The 16,698-nt window shown below is 42.7% G+C and overlaps 1 protein-coding gene across 5 annotated transcripts in view; it reads right to left on the bottom strand.

Annotated features, from left to right (window-relative positions):
* Positions 1 to 1,113: 1,113 nt before the first annotated feature.
* Positions 1,114 to 16,698, bottom strand: part of PIGL (phosphatidylinositol glycan anchor biosynthesis class L) — a 65,652-nt gene continuing 50,067 nt past the window's right edge. Inside the window, exons 6-7 of one of the 5 annotated variants that reach the window (XM_082602820.1) lie at positions 16,300 to 16,433; positions 1,114 to 3,500 (exon numbers count right to left, since the gene is read on the bottom strand). In XM_082602820.1, the coding sequence (XP_082458946.1) occupies positions 3,372 to 3,500; positions 16,300 to 16,433 (263 nt within the window). In that variant the 3' untranslated portion in view covers positions 1,114 to 3,371. Of the gene's footprint in view, positions 13,938 to 16,299; positions 16,434 to 16,698 lie in introns of all 5 variants that reach the window. The other 4 variants (XM_082602823.1, XM_082602822.1, XM_082602824.1 and 1 more) reach the window with 4 other exon arrangements.

The following is a 16,698-nucleotide window of genomic DNA, read 5'->3' as shown; positions in this document are numbered from 1 at the left end:
ATTGCTCTTTGCTTTAGGATAGTGAATCATGAAATGACCTGGGACATAGGATAGACCAGAAAAAGGGGTGGAGGGAGGAAATACAGACACTGGGTTTCCGTGTGGTCACCATGTCAGCTGACAGCTGGTTGGAAGGAGCTGGTAAAAAGTTGTATGGGTGAAACGGGAGTATATCCTGGTGCAGTTAATGTCCCCTCTGACCTGCTTTCTCTCGTGCAACGATATATAAAACACATAGTTTTGTGTCTCTTTAATACTATTTTATTTTTTAAATTTATCTATTCGTTTACTTTTGGCTGCATTGGGTCTTTGTTGCTGTGTGCGGGCTTTCTGTAGTTGCAGCGAGCAGGGGCTACTCTTCATTGTGGTGCATGGGCCTCACTGCGGTGGCCTCTCCTGTTGTGGCGCACAGGCTCTAGAGTGCAGGCTCAGTAGTTGTGGCGCGTGGGCTTAGTTGCTCCGCGGCATGTGGGATCTTCCTGGACCAGGGCTCGAACCTGTGTCCCCTGCATTGGCAGGCGGACTCTTTTTTTTTTTTTTTTTTTTTGTGGACTGCCTTTTCTCTCTTTTTTTTTAACATCTTTATTGGAGTATAATTGCTTTACAATGCTGTGTTAGTTTCTGCTTTATAACAAAGTGAATCAGTTGTACATATACATATATCCCCATATCTCTTCCCTCTTGCGTCTCCCTCCCTCCCACCCTCCCTATCCCACCCCTCTAGGTGGTCACAAAGCACCGAGCTGATCTTCCTGTGCTATGCGGCTGCTTCCCACTAGCTATCTATTTTACGTCTGGTAGTGTATATATGTCCATGCCACTCTCTCACTTTGTCCCAGCTTACCCTTCCCCCCGCCCCCGTATCCTCAAGTCCATTCCCTAGTAGGTCTGCGTCTTTATTACCGTCTTGCCTCCAGGTTCTTCATGACCTATTTTTTGTTTGTTAGATTCCATATATATGTGTTAGCATACGGTATTTGTTTTTCTCTTTCTGACTTACTTCACTCTGTATGACAGACTCTAGGTCCATCCACCTCACTACAAATAACTCAATTTCATTTCTTTTTATGGCTGAGTAATATTCCATTGTATATATGTGCCACATCTTCTTTATCCATTCATCTGTTGATGGACACTTAGGTTGCTTCCATGTCCTGGCTATTGTAAATAGAGCTGCAATGAACATTGTGGTACATGACTCCTTTTTTTTTTTTTCACACACAGACACTGTATTTTATTTTTCCAAGAGGTAAACAAACTGACACCAAGCATTGTAAATGGATGACCACAACAAAAGCAACAATGATTGCAATTACCAAACACGAAACACAGTCATACTGTGTTGTAATATTGACATTCAGTCCAGTGATCCTCCACTGTAACAGCTCCTTTACTTTGCAGTGAAAATTGATTTGTATATTTTTTGCCTCTGAGTCCTTGAGGGATTTTTTTTTATTCAAACAGAAAGTCACAAAAATTATAATCATCCTCATCAGTTCACTCAGTCCCATGTAATTAATTTTTTTTAATCTTGATCTTTTGTTAGCACTTTTATGAATTCATCAGTTTTCCATTAGAGTTCTGAAAATGCTTATTCATTCAGTTCAGCAGTATAGTCACTTGCCAGAAACCTGTACTTGTCAGAGTCTTTTCCATGAATTCCTTGAAGATGAAACCGTTTTTTAGGAACATATTTGCAAAAGCATCAGAGTACACCCAGAACTGTCTGTAAATGACAAAAGACTTAAAAATGACCACGGTTAAAGATTTGATGAAAGCTCACAATAATGCAATTGACAAGGAAATTTAGTTATTTCTGAGATATACATTTTAAAGTAATAACTAGAATTATGACTTATAACATTATACCAGAACATATAAGATTTTTAGAAATTTCATGTAATGGCTGAAACATTTATATTAACATATTTCCGTACAAATAACCCAAAGAAAGTTTAGTATTAGTTGTTTTTGTTTGTTTGTTTGTTTATACTGCAGGTTCTTATTAGTCATCAACTTTATACACATCAGTGTATACATGTCAGTCCCAATCGCCCAATTCAGCACACCACCATCCCCACCCCACCGCGGTTTTCCCCCCTTGGTGTCCATACGTTTGTTTTCTACATCTGTGTCTCAACTTCTCCCCTGCAAACCGGCTCATCTGTACCGTTTTTCTAGGTTTCACATACATGTGTTAATATACGATATTTGTTTTTCTCTTCCTGACTTACTTCACTCTGTATGACAGTCTCTAGATCCATCCACGTCTCAACAAATGACTGAATTTCGTTCCTTTTTATGGCTGAGTAATATTCCATTGTATATATGTACCACAACTTCTTTATCCATTCGTTTGTTGATGGGCATTTAGGTTGCTTCCATGACCTGGCTATTGTAAATAGTGCTGCAGTGAACATTGGGGTGCATGTGTCTTTTTTTTTTTTTTGCGATACACAGGCCTCTCACTGTTGTGGCCTCTCCCGTTGCAGAGCACAGGCTCCGGACGCGCAGGCCCAGTCGCCGCGGCTCACGGGCCTAGCCACTCCGCAGCATGTGGGATCTTCCCGGACTGGGGCACGAACCCGTGTCCCCTGCATCGGCAGGCGGACTCTTAACCACTGCGCCACCAGGGAAGCCCGCATGTGTCTTTTTGAATTATGGTTTTCTCTGGGTATATGCCCAGTAGTGGGATTGCTGGATCATATGGTAGTTCTATTTTTAGTTTTTTAAGGAAATTCCATACTGTTCTCCATAGTGGCTGTATCAATTTACATTCCCACCAGCAGTGCAAGAGGGTTCCCTTTTCTCCGCACCCTCTCCAGCATTTGTTGTTTGTAGATTTTCTGATGATGCCCATTCTAACTGGTGTGAGGTGATATCTCATTGTAGTTTTGATTTGCATTTCTCTAATAATTAGTGATGCTGAGCAGCTTTTCATGTGCTTCTTGGCCATCTGTTTGTCTTCTTTGGAGAAATGTCTATTTAGGTCTTCTGCCCATTTTTGGATTGGGTTGTTTGTTTTTTTGTTATTGAGCTGCATGAGCTGCTTGTACATTTTGGAGATTAATCCTTTGTCCGTTGCTTCTTTTGCACATATTTTCTCCCATTCTGAGGGTTGTCTTTTCACCTTGTTTTGCACAGCTTTGCTGTGCAAAAGCTTTTAAGTTTCATTAGGTCCCATGTGTTTATTTTTGTCTTTATTTCCGTTTCTCTAGGAGGTGGGTCAAAAAGGATCTTGCTGTGATTTATGTCATAGAGTGTTCTGCCTATGTTTTTCTCTAAGAGTTTGATAGTGTCTGGCCTTATATTTAGGTCTTTAATCCATTTTGGGTGTATTTTTGTGTATGGTGTTAGGGAGTGTTCTAATTTCATTGTTTTACATGTAGCTGTCCGGTTTTCCCAGCACCACTTATTGAAGAGGGTGTCTTTTCTCCACTGTGTGTTCTTGGGCAGGTGGATTCTTTACCACTGCACCACCAGGGAAGTCCTTTGTGTCTCTTTAAAAACATAAATGGCATTCTGTACGTTTTGTTCTGCAACTTGCATTTTTGTTTGGTAACATCTTGATCTCATGTCAACATACAAATCCTCATTATTGGCTATTACATAGATTTGCAGAGTATGGGTCTAGTCTATTTAACTTTTTTTTTTAATGGAAATTAGGGTTTCCAGTTTCTGCTTTACAATCAGTGTTGGCAGTGAGCATCCTTTTACAGGCCTCTTTGTACATGTGTATTATTTGAGGCTATAGAAGATGAATTGCTAGGTTGAAGATATGCATATTTTAAACATTAAAAATGCTCAGTTTCCCTCAGAAAGTATATACCAGCCCCTAAAAGGTCCATCAACCCTGTAAATAGCAGTGCCCTCACCAACACCTGATGTTATTGGTCTTTTTAATTGTGACCAATCTGTTGGGTGAAACAGTTTCATTTCTTTATGTTTCCATTTTCCTGATTACCATGAGTTTGAGCATCTTTTATGTTTTTGGACCCATTTTTATTTCCTGTCCTGTAAGTTCCTTGATCACGTCCTTTGCCCATTTTTGGAGGGGGGCTATTTTTTTTTCCATCCACATGTTAAAAAATATTAGTAAATAATGTGTTTCAGATACTGTTTTTAAAATTAATTTTTGGTGCTTTGTATGTTCAGGATATAAATCCTGTGATGAATTTTGCAAATATTCTTTTACAGTTTTTCACTGTTCTAACTCTGTTTATTAGGGTTTTAGTTTTTTGTTTTTTTTTTCCTTTATGGCATTCTGACTTTTCTGTTACCCGGCTTTTGTGATTTATATCTTGTTTGGGAATACCTTCCTATCGAGCTTATAAACTAGATTTTCTTCTACTGCTCTCATAGTCTTTTGGTGCCTTTTTGGTTTTGTTTTAACATATAGCTCTTTAATCTGGATTTTTTTTTTTCTGAGTGGTTTTCATTTTTTATTTTTGTCTGTGGTATGAGATTGGGGTTCAGCTCCCCACCCTCAAAATGGATAACCACTGCATTGACCCTTCAACTGACTAATCCATCCATTCCTTACTGATTTAAAATGCATGTTCTAGATGAGGTTGTTTCTGGACACTACATTTTTTTTTTTTTTTTTTTTTTATTTATTTTTTATTTTTTTTTTCTGAACCAGAAAAACATAAGTGCTTGTATATTAGCTACAACTGCCAGGCACCATTTTAAGTGCTATGTATTTTATTCTTTCCAGCTCTGAGACAAACACTATTAGGCTCCCTTTTTTTTTTTTTTTTTTTTTTTTTTTTTTTTTTTTTTGCGGTACACGAGCCTCTCACTGTCGTGGCCTCTCCCGTTGCGGAGCACAGGCTCCGGACGCGCAGGCTCAGCGGCCATGGCTCACGGGCCCAGCCGCTCCGCGGCATGTGGGATCTTCCCGGACCAGGGCACAAACCCGTGTCCCCTGCATCGGCAGGCGGACTCTCAACCACTGCGCCACCAGGGAAACCCCCTAAGCTCACTTCTTAAGCAAGAAACAGGTAGGTTAAAAAATCTAAGATTAGACTGCTAAGTGGCAGTCTCAGAATTTGAACCCAGTCTGGCTCCTGAATGTACACACTGATTCACAATAATGGCCCCCTGAAATAACTTCAACATGGCTTCTTAACCAATTAGACCTCACAGCTTTCTGGAAGTCAGCTGTGTGACCCATTTATTTGATGGGTCACAGCAATTAGTTTTATGTGTGGAATGACATCTATGTACTGTTGTACTCCTGCCTACGTTGGATAGCATGTTCACTCTTAAAGCATGTTCTAAACGTTAAGGGCCCTCCTACTGTAACTTCTTGCTTACACTCACTGCCTTTGTTCAGAAGTTAGGCACAGAATGACCACGATACCTCCGTAGAACACTGTAAGAATACATTCCCCTAAACTCAGTAATCAACTTATGAGACAAGTGTTTCTGATCTTTTCCCCCTCCAAGACCCAGGAAAATAGCCCAACATTTTATGTGCCCCAGCCATGAAACAGCTCTGGCCACCAACCCAGGCATCAAGCTACGATGAAGAAAGGACTAGACATCTGCTTTGCCCCTGACTGATACAAGAGCATCACCACCAATCAGGTGTCTCTTTGCCCATTGCCAGGGGGTTGACACTACATTTTTTTAAAATTTATTTTTCTATAGTCCCACAGTTACCAAAGCATTTTTTAAAAAAATTAAGTTTATTTATTTTTGGCTGTGTTGGGTCTTTGTTTCTGTGCGAGGGCTTTCTCTAGTTGCGGCGAGCGGGGGCCACTCCTCATCGCAGTGTGTGGGCCTCTCACCATCTCGGCCTCTCTTGTTGCGGAGCACAGGCTCCAGACGTGCAGGCTCAGCAGTTGTGGCTCACGGGCCCAGTTCCTCTGCAGCATGTGGGATCTTCCCAGACCAGGGCTCGAACCCATGTCCCCTGCATTAGCAGGCAGGCTCTCAACCACTGCACCACCAGGGAAGCCCACCAAAGCATTTTAAATCCCTAAAGTTTAATGATGTGCTTTAAAGAACCTGATAGAATAAATCTTCCTCATTATTCTTTTTTGATTATTTTGTCTTCCAGATGAATTTTAGAATTAGTGTATCGAGTGCCATATAAAATCCTGTTTGGATATTGATTGAGAGCGTGCTGAGTTTATAAATTAATTGTGGGGGGGAGGGGATTTATAATACTCTATAATACTCAGTTTTATCCTCTGGGGAAGTGCGGTATCTCACCAGTTGGTTTTGTTCCTCTCTGCTCCTCTGTCAAGCTTCCTGCTATTCTCCATGTGGCAGCCGTGTAGACAGGGCATTCTGTGTTAGGTTTATTCCTGGATGTCTTATGGTTTTTGGCCATCCTTGTGAACGGGATCTGTTCTCCACTTTGCAGTTGGTTATTGCTGGTGGAGAGGAATGCTGTTGTCTTTGGTGTGTTACATTTTATCTGGCTACTTGTTGAGTTTCTGGTGTCTTTCTAAGCCAGCCTCCTGAAAGCACCCCTCGGCAGTGAGGTCACCGGGCGGGCCCCCAGCTGGAGACTCCTGGCTTCAGCCTCCTGAGCTGTCTGTCATCTTAGACGTTTGGTATTTTCCCACATGCTTGGGGCTCAGAGAAGGCAAGAGTGTGATGCTGGCCAGGAGGAGCTCTGGCTAAGACGGTGCCTTGGAACATTAGATGCTGTCGGTAGCAGCCTGGCACCTGTCGCTTTCCTTTTTGTCGCGGCCAGGAAGCTGCCTCTCACGTGACAGTCCCACACGTGCCCCGTGGAGGAATCTGAGGGCATCTGTGTTACAGCTTTGTTGTACATCTTCTGAATTCATAAAGGAAGGCAACAGTTCTAAACATGGCAGGAACTTCCAAAAGACAAGTTCAACTAGCTGTGGTGGGTGGAAATCCAAGCGCTGGGATTCCCCCAGGATTCTTTCTTTCCTGAAATCAACCCTCACCCCTTTAAGGCCCGGGTCATGGACCAGTGCTGCTTTTGTGACTGAGGAGGTGCTCGGGGACGGTCTGTGGACCCCTAGCTCGCCCTCTGTTGCTCCCCTCGGGCGGGCAGAGCAGCCTTGGCGCTAGGACACAGCCGCTGCTCGGGGCCCAGGCTGGCAGACGGCTTCCGGGAGGGCACGTTTCTGCTGTTCCTGGTGATTTCCTTTCAGGCAGCAAGGCTGCCACCGTGATCATCCATACGGAGTAGACCTAGGTCGGTAGGAGGAACGACCCTCAGCAAATCCGCGCTCATAGACTGTGATGAACCCTGTAGATCACTGGGATCCTTTCCCTTGAAGACCTTACCGCTCCCAAACTCCTCAAGACCTTCCCCCCAGGGGCACTGGATCAGACCACGTGTTATCCAGCTTTTAATTACTGACGTTGACTACACTTCATACAGATTTTCCTGGTAATGCTGTCCATGAGGGATGGGAGCCCCTGGCAGGGGTACCTGTAGGATTCAAACTTGACCAAGACCTTAACACTCTGATCAGACCAGAATCATGTTTCTGCTGCCCGACCTCTTGTGGGTCCAAGAGCATAAATGTCCTGTTCTGTCTGTCTCTCCACACAGTTTGACTGGCTCGCTTTTCTCAGGATTCACTGACTTTACATGATAGGGCTGATCGGGTGGTCTCCAGCGTAAGGTGTGCTCCCTCCAGGAAGTGCTCGAGGTGGTCCATTATGGGTGGGAAGAAAATGTTAGAACTCCTGTTTATCCTTTAAATTTTTTTTTCTGTATGTTTTATAATGTGCACTTAGATTATATACATGATTGAAAACTCAGAAGTCGGGAGATCATTGCTGTAGCCGCTTGCTTCTGTTTTCCCTCTGATCAGTGCTACATATCAAACAACTGTCTGCGCATCTTTGTACAAGTATCTACTTCCCAAGGATAAGTGCACGTGGAGTCCAGGGATATGTACATTTTAAAGATTTCTGACGTACTGATTTCCAGAAGATTCCACCATCTTCTGTTTGCCCCAGCAGCATATATGTGTCCATTCCCTCACCTATAGAACACTGGGCGTTACTATTGATAGACATCTTTGCAAATTAGATAAGTGAAAATGGCATTTTCATATAATTTGTGTTCCTTTAGTTAGTAGTGGGATTTTTTCACATTTATTTCGTGTGTGTGTGTTTGTGTGTGTGTGTGTGAGAGAGAGAGAGAGAGAGAGAGAGAGAGAACGAGAGGGAGAGAGGGGGCAGACCTATTCATGTCCTCTGCCTTCTTCATTTTCTTCCCTGGAAAACTCCTACTTTAATCCAATCACCACCTTCAGTGAAAAATAGATTTTCATCTTTGCCTTAATTTGTAGCCACTACTGAGGTTGAATTGTTTTTCCTGTTTAATGGCCATTTAGATTTCCTCTTTCATGAATTTTCCATCCTTAATCCATTTTTCTTTGGGGATGTTTTCTTATCAATCTTTATATATTTGGGCTATTAACACATCTGTGATACCTGTTAATTTCAGAAACTTGTGAAATATCTGTTTTTTTCCTTTACTCCTTTTATGAGTTTCCATCCTGGCTTTGTAAGGGCTGCCCCATTCCAAGGTATATATGCATTTAGAGTCTCCCAAGTTTCTTAAACAATATTTTAATTGTTTTGATTTTTATGTATAAATCTGTAATTCATGTACAATGTATTTTTGTAGTTGGTATAAAGTATGGAGTCTTTGTTTTCTTACAAATGCCTGACCAGCCATCCTGAAACAATTTATTAAATGTTTCTCCACCGAGTTAAAATGCCCCCTTTACTGTACAGTAGTTCTCACATAATTTGGATCTGTTTCTGGGGGTTTATAAGTTTTAATGTATAGAAAGGCAGGTCCCATATCTGCATTATTTTTAATATTTATATTTTGGCTATTCTTGGACATCTCCTCTTCTGATATATTTCAAAAATAATTTTATCCAAGTCCAGAGATAATATCTTGAGCTTCTGACTGCAACGACATTAAATTTACATGTTAACTTTGTAAGAATGGGAATTGATGAATATAACATGTAAATATATAAATTTATAAATTGGAACTTGTATATACTATATATATTTGGTGCTATCCAGCTTATTTATTAACTTTGGAAGGATTTTATATTAAATCTATCAGGGAACGTGGTACAGTCCTCCATTTATTCAGGTCTTGATTTATGTCCTGCATTAAATTTTTTTTAACTTTTAAAAACTATATTTAAAATAAAAGCAGTAAGCACTAAAACTGGGTTAAAGTACAAATAAGATTTGTACTCTGTGGTATTTACTTGGCTAGCAGGTAAGGTGAGTATCACCAGGTTCAGGAGCAATGCCTGCTTTATCATGTGCGTATCCTTAGAGTAAGCTAGAACATTTTAATGCAGTATTATTTCTTGAACTGAGATATAATTCATGCACCATAAAATTTACCCTTTTAATGCGTAGAATTCAGCGATTTTTATATATTCACAAGGCTGTCCAGCCTTCACCACTGCCAAATACAGAACACTGCACATCCCCCAAAGAATCCCCACACTCCTCAGCAATCACTCCTTTTCCCCACCCCCTGGAAAACACCAATCTACTTTCTGTCTCTGTGGATTTGCCTGTTCTGGACATTTTAGATAAGTGGATTTGTACAGTAGGTGGCCTTTTGTGCCTAGCTTATTTTACTGAGCATAATGTTTTTCAAAGTTCATCCTCGCTATAGCATGTGTCAACACTTCATTTCTTTTTATGGCTGAATAATACACAAAATGCCATATTTATCTTTTCATCAGTTGATGGACATTTGGGTTGTTTCCACTTTTGGGCTGTTATGAATAATGCTGCTATGAACACTTGCGCACAAGTTTTTGTACGGACATGTTTTCAGTTTTCTTGGGTGTATACCTAGGATTGGAATTGCTGGGTCTGATGGTAAATCTTTAATAAGTTACTGAAGAAGAGTGAAACTGTTCTCCACAGCAGCTGCACCGTTTTACATTCCCACCAGTAATGTTCGAGGGTTCCATTTCTCCATATGCTCACCAACACTTGTTATCGTCTGTGTTAGTTTGTTTTAATCACTGCCTTTCTACTGGGTGTGAAGTAGGATCTCATTGCGTTTTTTTGTTTTGTTTTGTTTTTGGTTTTTTGGCTGTGCCGGGTCTTAGTTGTGGCTCGCGGGATCTTTCATTGTGGCACACGGGCTTCTCTCTATTTGTGACTTGAGGCTTTTCTCTTCTCTAGCTGTGGCACGCAGGCTTAGTTGCCCCGCCACGTGTGGGATCTTAGTTCCCCAACCAGGGATCAAACCCGTGTCCCCTGCATTGGAAGGCAGATTCTGTACCACTGGACCAACAGGGAAGTCCCCTCATTGTGGTTTTGATAGGCATTTCCTAATGACTAATAATGTTCTTGTGCTCGTTGGCCATTTGAAAATCTTGGATAAATGTATATTCAGGTCTTTTGCCCATCTTTTAATTAGGTTGTCTTTTTGTTGTTGAGTTGTTTATATATTCTGGATACTAGGTCCTTATCAGATATTTGATTTGCCAATACTTCTTCCCATTTCACTTTTTTTTTTTAATAAATTTTATTTATTTATTTATTTTTGGCTGTGTTGGGTCTTCATTGCTGTGTGTGGGCTTTCTCTAGTTGCAGTGAGTGGGGGCTACTCTTTGTTGCTGTGAGCAGGCTTCTCATTGCGGTGTCTTCTCTTGTTGTGGAGCTCAGGCTCTAGGTGCGCAGGCTCAGTAGTTGTGCCTCACAGGCTCTCTAGAGCCCTGGCTCAGTAGTTGTGGCGCACAGGCTTAGCTGCTCCGCGGCACGTGGGATCTTCCCGGACCAGGGCTCAAACCCGTGTCCCCTGCATTGGCAGACGGACTCTTAACCCCTGTGCCACCAGGGAAGCCTCCATTTCACTTTCTTGATAGTGTCCTTTGATGTACAAAGGTTTCTGTTTTTTCTTTAGTTGCTTGTGCTGTTGGTATCATATTTAAGAAACTGTTGCCTAATCCAAAGTCACAAAGATTAACATTTGTGTTTTCTTCTAAGAGTTCTATAGTTTTAGGTCTTACATTTAGGTCTTTGTAGTAGTCTTTAAAATTGGGACCTGTGAGTCTTACAACTTTGTTCTTTTTTTTAAGATTGTTTTGGCTTCCGAGTCTCTTGCAATTCCATATTGTTTTAGGATCAATTTGTCAGTTTCTGCAAAAAAGATAGCTGGAATTTTAATAGTGATTATAAAATTTAGACAGATCTTATATCTTTTATGTTGAGCTTATTCCTAGGTATTTTATAGTTCTTGAAGTTGATGAGAATGGAATTTTTCCCCCCATTTTCATTTCTGTCACATTATTGCCAATTAAAGACAGTCTGTTGATTTTTGTGAAGATACCTATTATCCAGCTGCCTTACCAGATTCCCTCATTTATTTGAGTAGGTTTTATGGACGTCTCTTGGGTTTCTAAACATAGCTGTCTCTGCCAATACTTATATCACTTATTTTGTTGTTCTGTCCTACTTCATCAGCTTCACCCTTCAGGACAACCTTGATAGTCATGATGATGGCAGCTTACCTTTCTACCTTGTCCACTTGGTTTTAGGTGCTAGATTTCGGTAAATAGTCTTTATTATATTTACATTGTATTCTTTTTTCCTATTTTTCTTGAAAGTTGTTATTAGAAATAGTGACTGAATTTTGTTATCTTTCGGCACCTCTGCATAGAAGAATATGGTTTTTCTTCTTAATTTGTTGATGTAATGAATTATGTTGATGGATTTCCCAAAGTGGAACCATTCTTACATTCTGGAATAATACCCTACTTGGTCATGGAGTAGTAATTCTTCTGATGCACTGCTGGATTCAGTTTGCTAATATTTTCTTTTACATTGTTGCACCTATATTCACAAATAAAATTGTCAGGGTGCTTTTTGGTGCTATTTCATGTTTTGTTATCTTGTCTGTGAATTGGAGTACTTTTCTATTTTATGCTCTAAATAATATTGGAATTATTTTTAGATAGCTGTAAAACCATGTAGACTAGGAATCTTTAAAAAATCTGTTATAATTACCTTTCTAATTTCTTCTGTGGTTATTGGGTCTGTTCCCTTTCACTTTTTAAGTCAATTGTAGTCATGTAAAATCCCATTAATAAGGTGCCCACCACTGGATATAATCCACTTCTTGTTCCCTAGTTCCTATTCTCAGATGTGGGTGGTCAAAGCTGTACTGGGGGGGTGTGGAAGGGGGTTTGGAGGCGACCCCCGCATGGGACTCTCTCAGTTTTAGGAGAGCGTTTTTTACTTTGCAAGGGCTCAACAAAAGGAGCAGTGTGCAGCTCTCCAGTGGACGGAGACAGCCACCACGCCAGCCTCAGTCCATTGGAAGGTCCAGCCCCTTGCAGAGCCTGGCTCCTCTGCCTCTCCCCCTGCTGCCATGCATTTGGTCCTGAGCATCTTGCTGCACAGGTGTCCCTCCCTCACTCCTAGACTCGGCAAAGAAAGCAGGACAGCCACCTGCCCAGGAACGCTGACCCCCTTCAGGTCTTGGGTGCACAAGCTTGATGCTGAGTCCTTGGAAGATTAAAAAAAACTTGTTGTTGTTCATCTTGCAGTGATGCAACGCTGCATTTTATGGGATTGAAGTGTTTGGACCCTATCTGTGACATTACGGTAGGGTCTGGCGGTGGTCCAACATGTACTCGGAAGTCATCCATTTCCTTTCGATTTTCAGTTTTGTTGCCCTGGACTGTGCATAGCATCTCCTATAGTTTTCTCAGTCTCTTCCATTTTTGTGGCTGTCCTATCCATTCTGTTCCCAGTAACGGCACGTTTGTCTTCTCTCTTTCTGAATTGGAGCTTCCCCTCTTTGGGCCACTTCCTGGACCACCAGCTGGACTCGGAATAGCTTCCAAGCCAGACCCCTTGCTGCCCTTTTGTTTGTAGCACCATTTTAGGACATAGGTTCTTGAGTGTTCAGCTCCAGATCTCTCTGCCTATTTCCTGCTTCTCCCAAAAGACTGATAGTGAGATATTTGATTGTATGCTGTTAAACGGACATGTCTTCCCTAGATTCAAATCTGATATGTAGGCCACAAAGATAAATCCAAGGAATTATGGTTGAACTAATTCAGTATAGACCATTCTTTTTTTTTTTAATTTAATTAATTTGTCTGCTCTGGGTCTTTGTTGCTGCACTGGGCTTTCCTCTAGTTGAGGCGAGCGGGGGCTACTTTTTGCTGTGGTGCACGGGCTTCTCATTGTGGTGGCTTCTCTTGTTGCGGAGCACGGGCTCTAGACGCCTGGGATCCAGAGCGCAGGCTCAGTAGGTGTGGCGCACGGACTTAGTTGTTCCGCGGCATGTGGGATCTTCCCGGACTAGGGCTCGAACCCGCGTCCCCTGCATTGGCAGGCAAATTCCTAACCACTGCACCACCAAGGAAGCCCTAGACCATTCTTTTGTGTGTGTTTATGTCTGATGAGCCTGCTTTGGAAACAACGTAAAAATACATTGCATTAAGAAGGGATTTCAGAGCACTTTACATTCATTTACGACAATTGCGTGTCTGTGTTAGGGGGTTGATATCCATTGTGCCATTATGTAAACTGTCTTGCACAAGAGCTTGAGAAGCTAGCAGGGTGGCTGTTTTCCTCGGGTGGTGTGTGTTCCGGTGGTTGTGGTTTTGTTCCCCAGAGGAAGAAGCTCAAGTCTGGACAGCCCATTGGCCTGCAGGGCCTCCCTTTTCTTAGAGGCCGAGCAGCTTGGAGGAGAGGGGCCCGGGACGCAGTCTTATGCTGGGATCTCCTTGGCTCAGGGAGATGAGCCGCTCCAGACACACCCTGGGCTCCCTGGCCATTTTTCTCTCTGTTCCTTGGGTGTGAGAGCCCTTCCCGGCTCAGAGGAAGTGCAGAGAGTTGATTCTCATGTACCGGGAGAAGAGCACATAGAGGTGGCGGAACCAGAGCATCTGGCTGCGGTGGCAGGACATGGCTCTCTGGAAGAATCAGAGGACCAGTCATGAGTGCTGGCGCCTGCGGTTTGTTGTTTTCACTCTGCTTCCTCTCCTTCGGGCCTCCTCCCACCCACATACTGCAAGCTATGGCCTGATCTGGCTTCTGCTATGCCCTTCGAACCCCTCTGGATTGGTCTCCCCCTCCCGTCTCCTGATACCCGATGTGATAACAGCAGAGGATGCTGATGCAGCCGAGCACTATCTCAGTTGAACGACCCTGTGAGTAAAGGACTATTATTATTGCTTTTTTTTTCTTTTAACAGATGAGGAAACTGATTCATCAGTCTCAAATAGCAAGTAGGTAGTAAAGCTGAGATTGAACCCAGAGCCATCTGGTTGATTGTGGAGCCTACATTCTTAATCCCTTGGCTCCACTACCCTGCATATATAACTCATATAGGGCTGTTTTGTGCCCAGACTCCTATGGATTAGCCAAGCTGGGTAATTACAGTCACTCTTAGAAGAAGAAGAAAAGGAATAGTACCCGTATGTACTGGCTCTCCTTGCCATACAGTGGGGGGAAATGTTATCCTGTCATTCAGATCTAGTGTAGCTCAGTCTTTAAACAGAATAGATCATAACAACTAATTTAACTAGATGTAACCTATATAAATGATTCCTGTTTTTCTCTAAGTACCATAATTAATGCTTATAATCTAAGCTAATATCATTGCAAACCTTTACGTAAAAAACTCATTTTATATTCACTATTGGAACATCTGTGGCTTTAGAGATGTAAACACCCCTGTGATGACTGCAAGCTTTAAGCTGATAAAGAGAACTATCACCATATTCAGGCAAAATATTACATAGCATGGTTTCAACAGGAAATACAACTAAAATTTTTAAATAAAAATGACTTTCAGAAACAAAATGGATGTGTGAACTCACAGAATAGTGTTTCAGTTTTGAAGACCATAGTGAGAATAAAATGTTCATTTTAGAACAACATTGAGGGAAGGTAGGAACACTTGTCTACTTGTGAGAGATTCCGAGTCACAGGGGCTGCCCACATCCTGCTGCCCAGGTGGCCAATTTTATAGATTCCCTCATCTTTCAGTGGCTGCAGCACCCACTCAATAAGATGGGCGCTTACAGTAATTATATATTTATGGCCAGTTTGGTTTTTTACAAGCTTTTCTTCCTATTACTTTTTGTTCAGAATTTTCAAAGGAATACTGCAAAATATCAAAATTGTTTCTATTTCCTCCCTACTTTTGGAACATTTTCACTACATGTGTTTCAAAACTATGATTTTTCTGATTATATAGTACCATATCATTCACCTGCTAAATATTAGCTCCTTTTTTGGCCTCATAAATTATACTAGTGAACATTCTTGTACATCAGTCTCTGGACACAACTTTATTTCTTTAGGATAAAATTCTGGAAATAAAAATTAGTGGGTCAGAGAAAGTATAGATTTATTGATATATTGCTCTGCAACCCGCTTGTGTCTACTTAACGTATCAAGAACTTCAAAAGGTAAGTACAACTTCTGAGAAGACTTCTGATATTTACTACTGTTGCTTCCCAGGAAATGATAGCCATTTACACACCTATTTCATTTAATGGCTCAACATGGGTTCTAGCCTTTGAACCTTTCCACTTGGATAGCAGAAATGGAAAGGGTCAAGGCTAGAACTCCTCAGCAGCCTTCTCAGACCACCTGCCCCACCGACCACCAAGAGTTTTCACCAGGGGGGCCTCGCTGGGCCTGACTCCTCAGCCGGCAACCCGTGGTCAGCCCCAGTGGCTCTTGGGGCTGGTCTGAGTTCTGGCAGGTCTGAGTTCCTCTTGGCTCAAGCTGGGAGCACTGGTCCATGTGTAGCAGGGAAAAACCGGTAAATCGAAATGTCCAGCCGTAAGGGGTGTGTGACCTATTTCATGGTGCGCCCATGCCATGGAACACAGGCAGACGTTACAATGTGAACACCTAATAACCCTGGGGAAAATGGTCATGATGTTGCTAAAGCAGGTTTCAAATAAGCAGGCTGTGTGTCCCCTGCTCTAAATGCCTGTGCATGAATACTCATTATGGAGGGTGTATATACTGTCAAGAGTGACCACCCCGAGGGGTGGGCTTGCAGGCAGTGGGGTTTCTTCTTTTCTGTATTTCCAGATTTTCTACACTGAGCCTGTATTGTTATTTGCTTTTTTTCCAGAACATATTTCTATAATCAGAAGAAAATGTGCACGTCCCTGGTCTGTGGCTCCCAGGGTCTGGCTGCGGGCCAGCTCTGGGGACAGGACCGCTGGGGAAGGCCTCGGTGAAGGGCTTTGAAGAGCCAGGGATGGGGCGCAGACCTGGGGGGGAGCACAGGGGTGATGGGGCGGTCCTCACCTGGGCCTGGGCCACCTCTCGGCGGCTGAGCACGAAGAGGGCGTCGCGGGCAAGCAGCAGGGAGCAGGGCAGGTCCAGCAGCGAGAGGTACTTGCGCAGCAGGTTCACAGACTGGAGCGTGAGCACCAAGCACCCTGGGGGGTGGGCAGAGGGGAGACTTGCTGCTTTGGGCAGATCTTCCTGAGTACTCACCCCTCCCTCTGGGCTCAGGGCAGGGCAGTGTTACCACAGCTGCTCTTTGCCCATCATTCTCACAGATAAGAAGGGTGAAAGGGCCCCAGAACACCTAACAGCCGCCCTCTACCTGCTCTGTGCCCCCAGCAGGGAAGGGTCAGCTGCTAGAGGCTGGGATCGAGGCCCAGGGAGAGGGGATGCAGATAGGATTTCTGTCCTGGGAGG

This window comes from Mesoplodon mirus, assembly GCF_964341445.2.
Source record: "Mesoplodon mirus genome assembly, chromosome: 18".
Taxonomy (NCBI): Eukaryota; Metazoa; Chordata; class Mammalia; order Artiodactyla; family Ziphiidae; genus Mesoplodon; species Mesoplodon mirus.
This window is presented reverse-complemented; position numbering and strand designations above follow the sequence as displayed.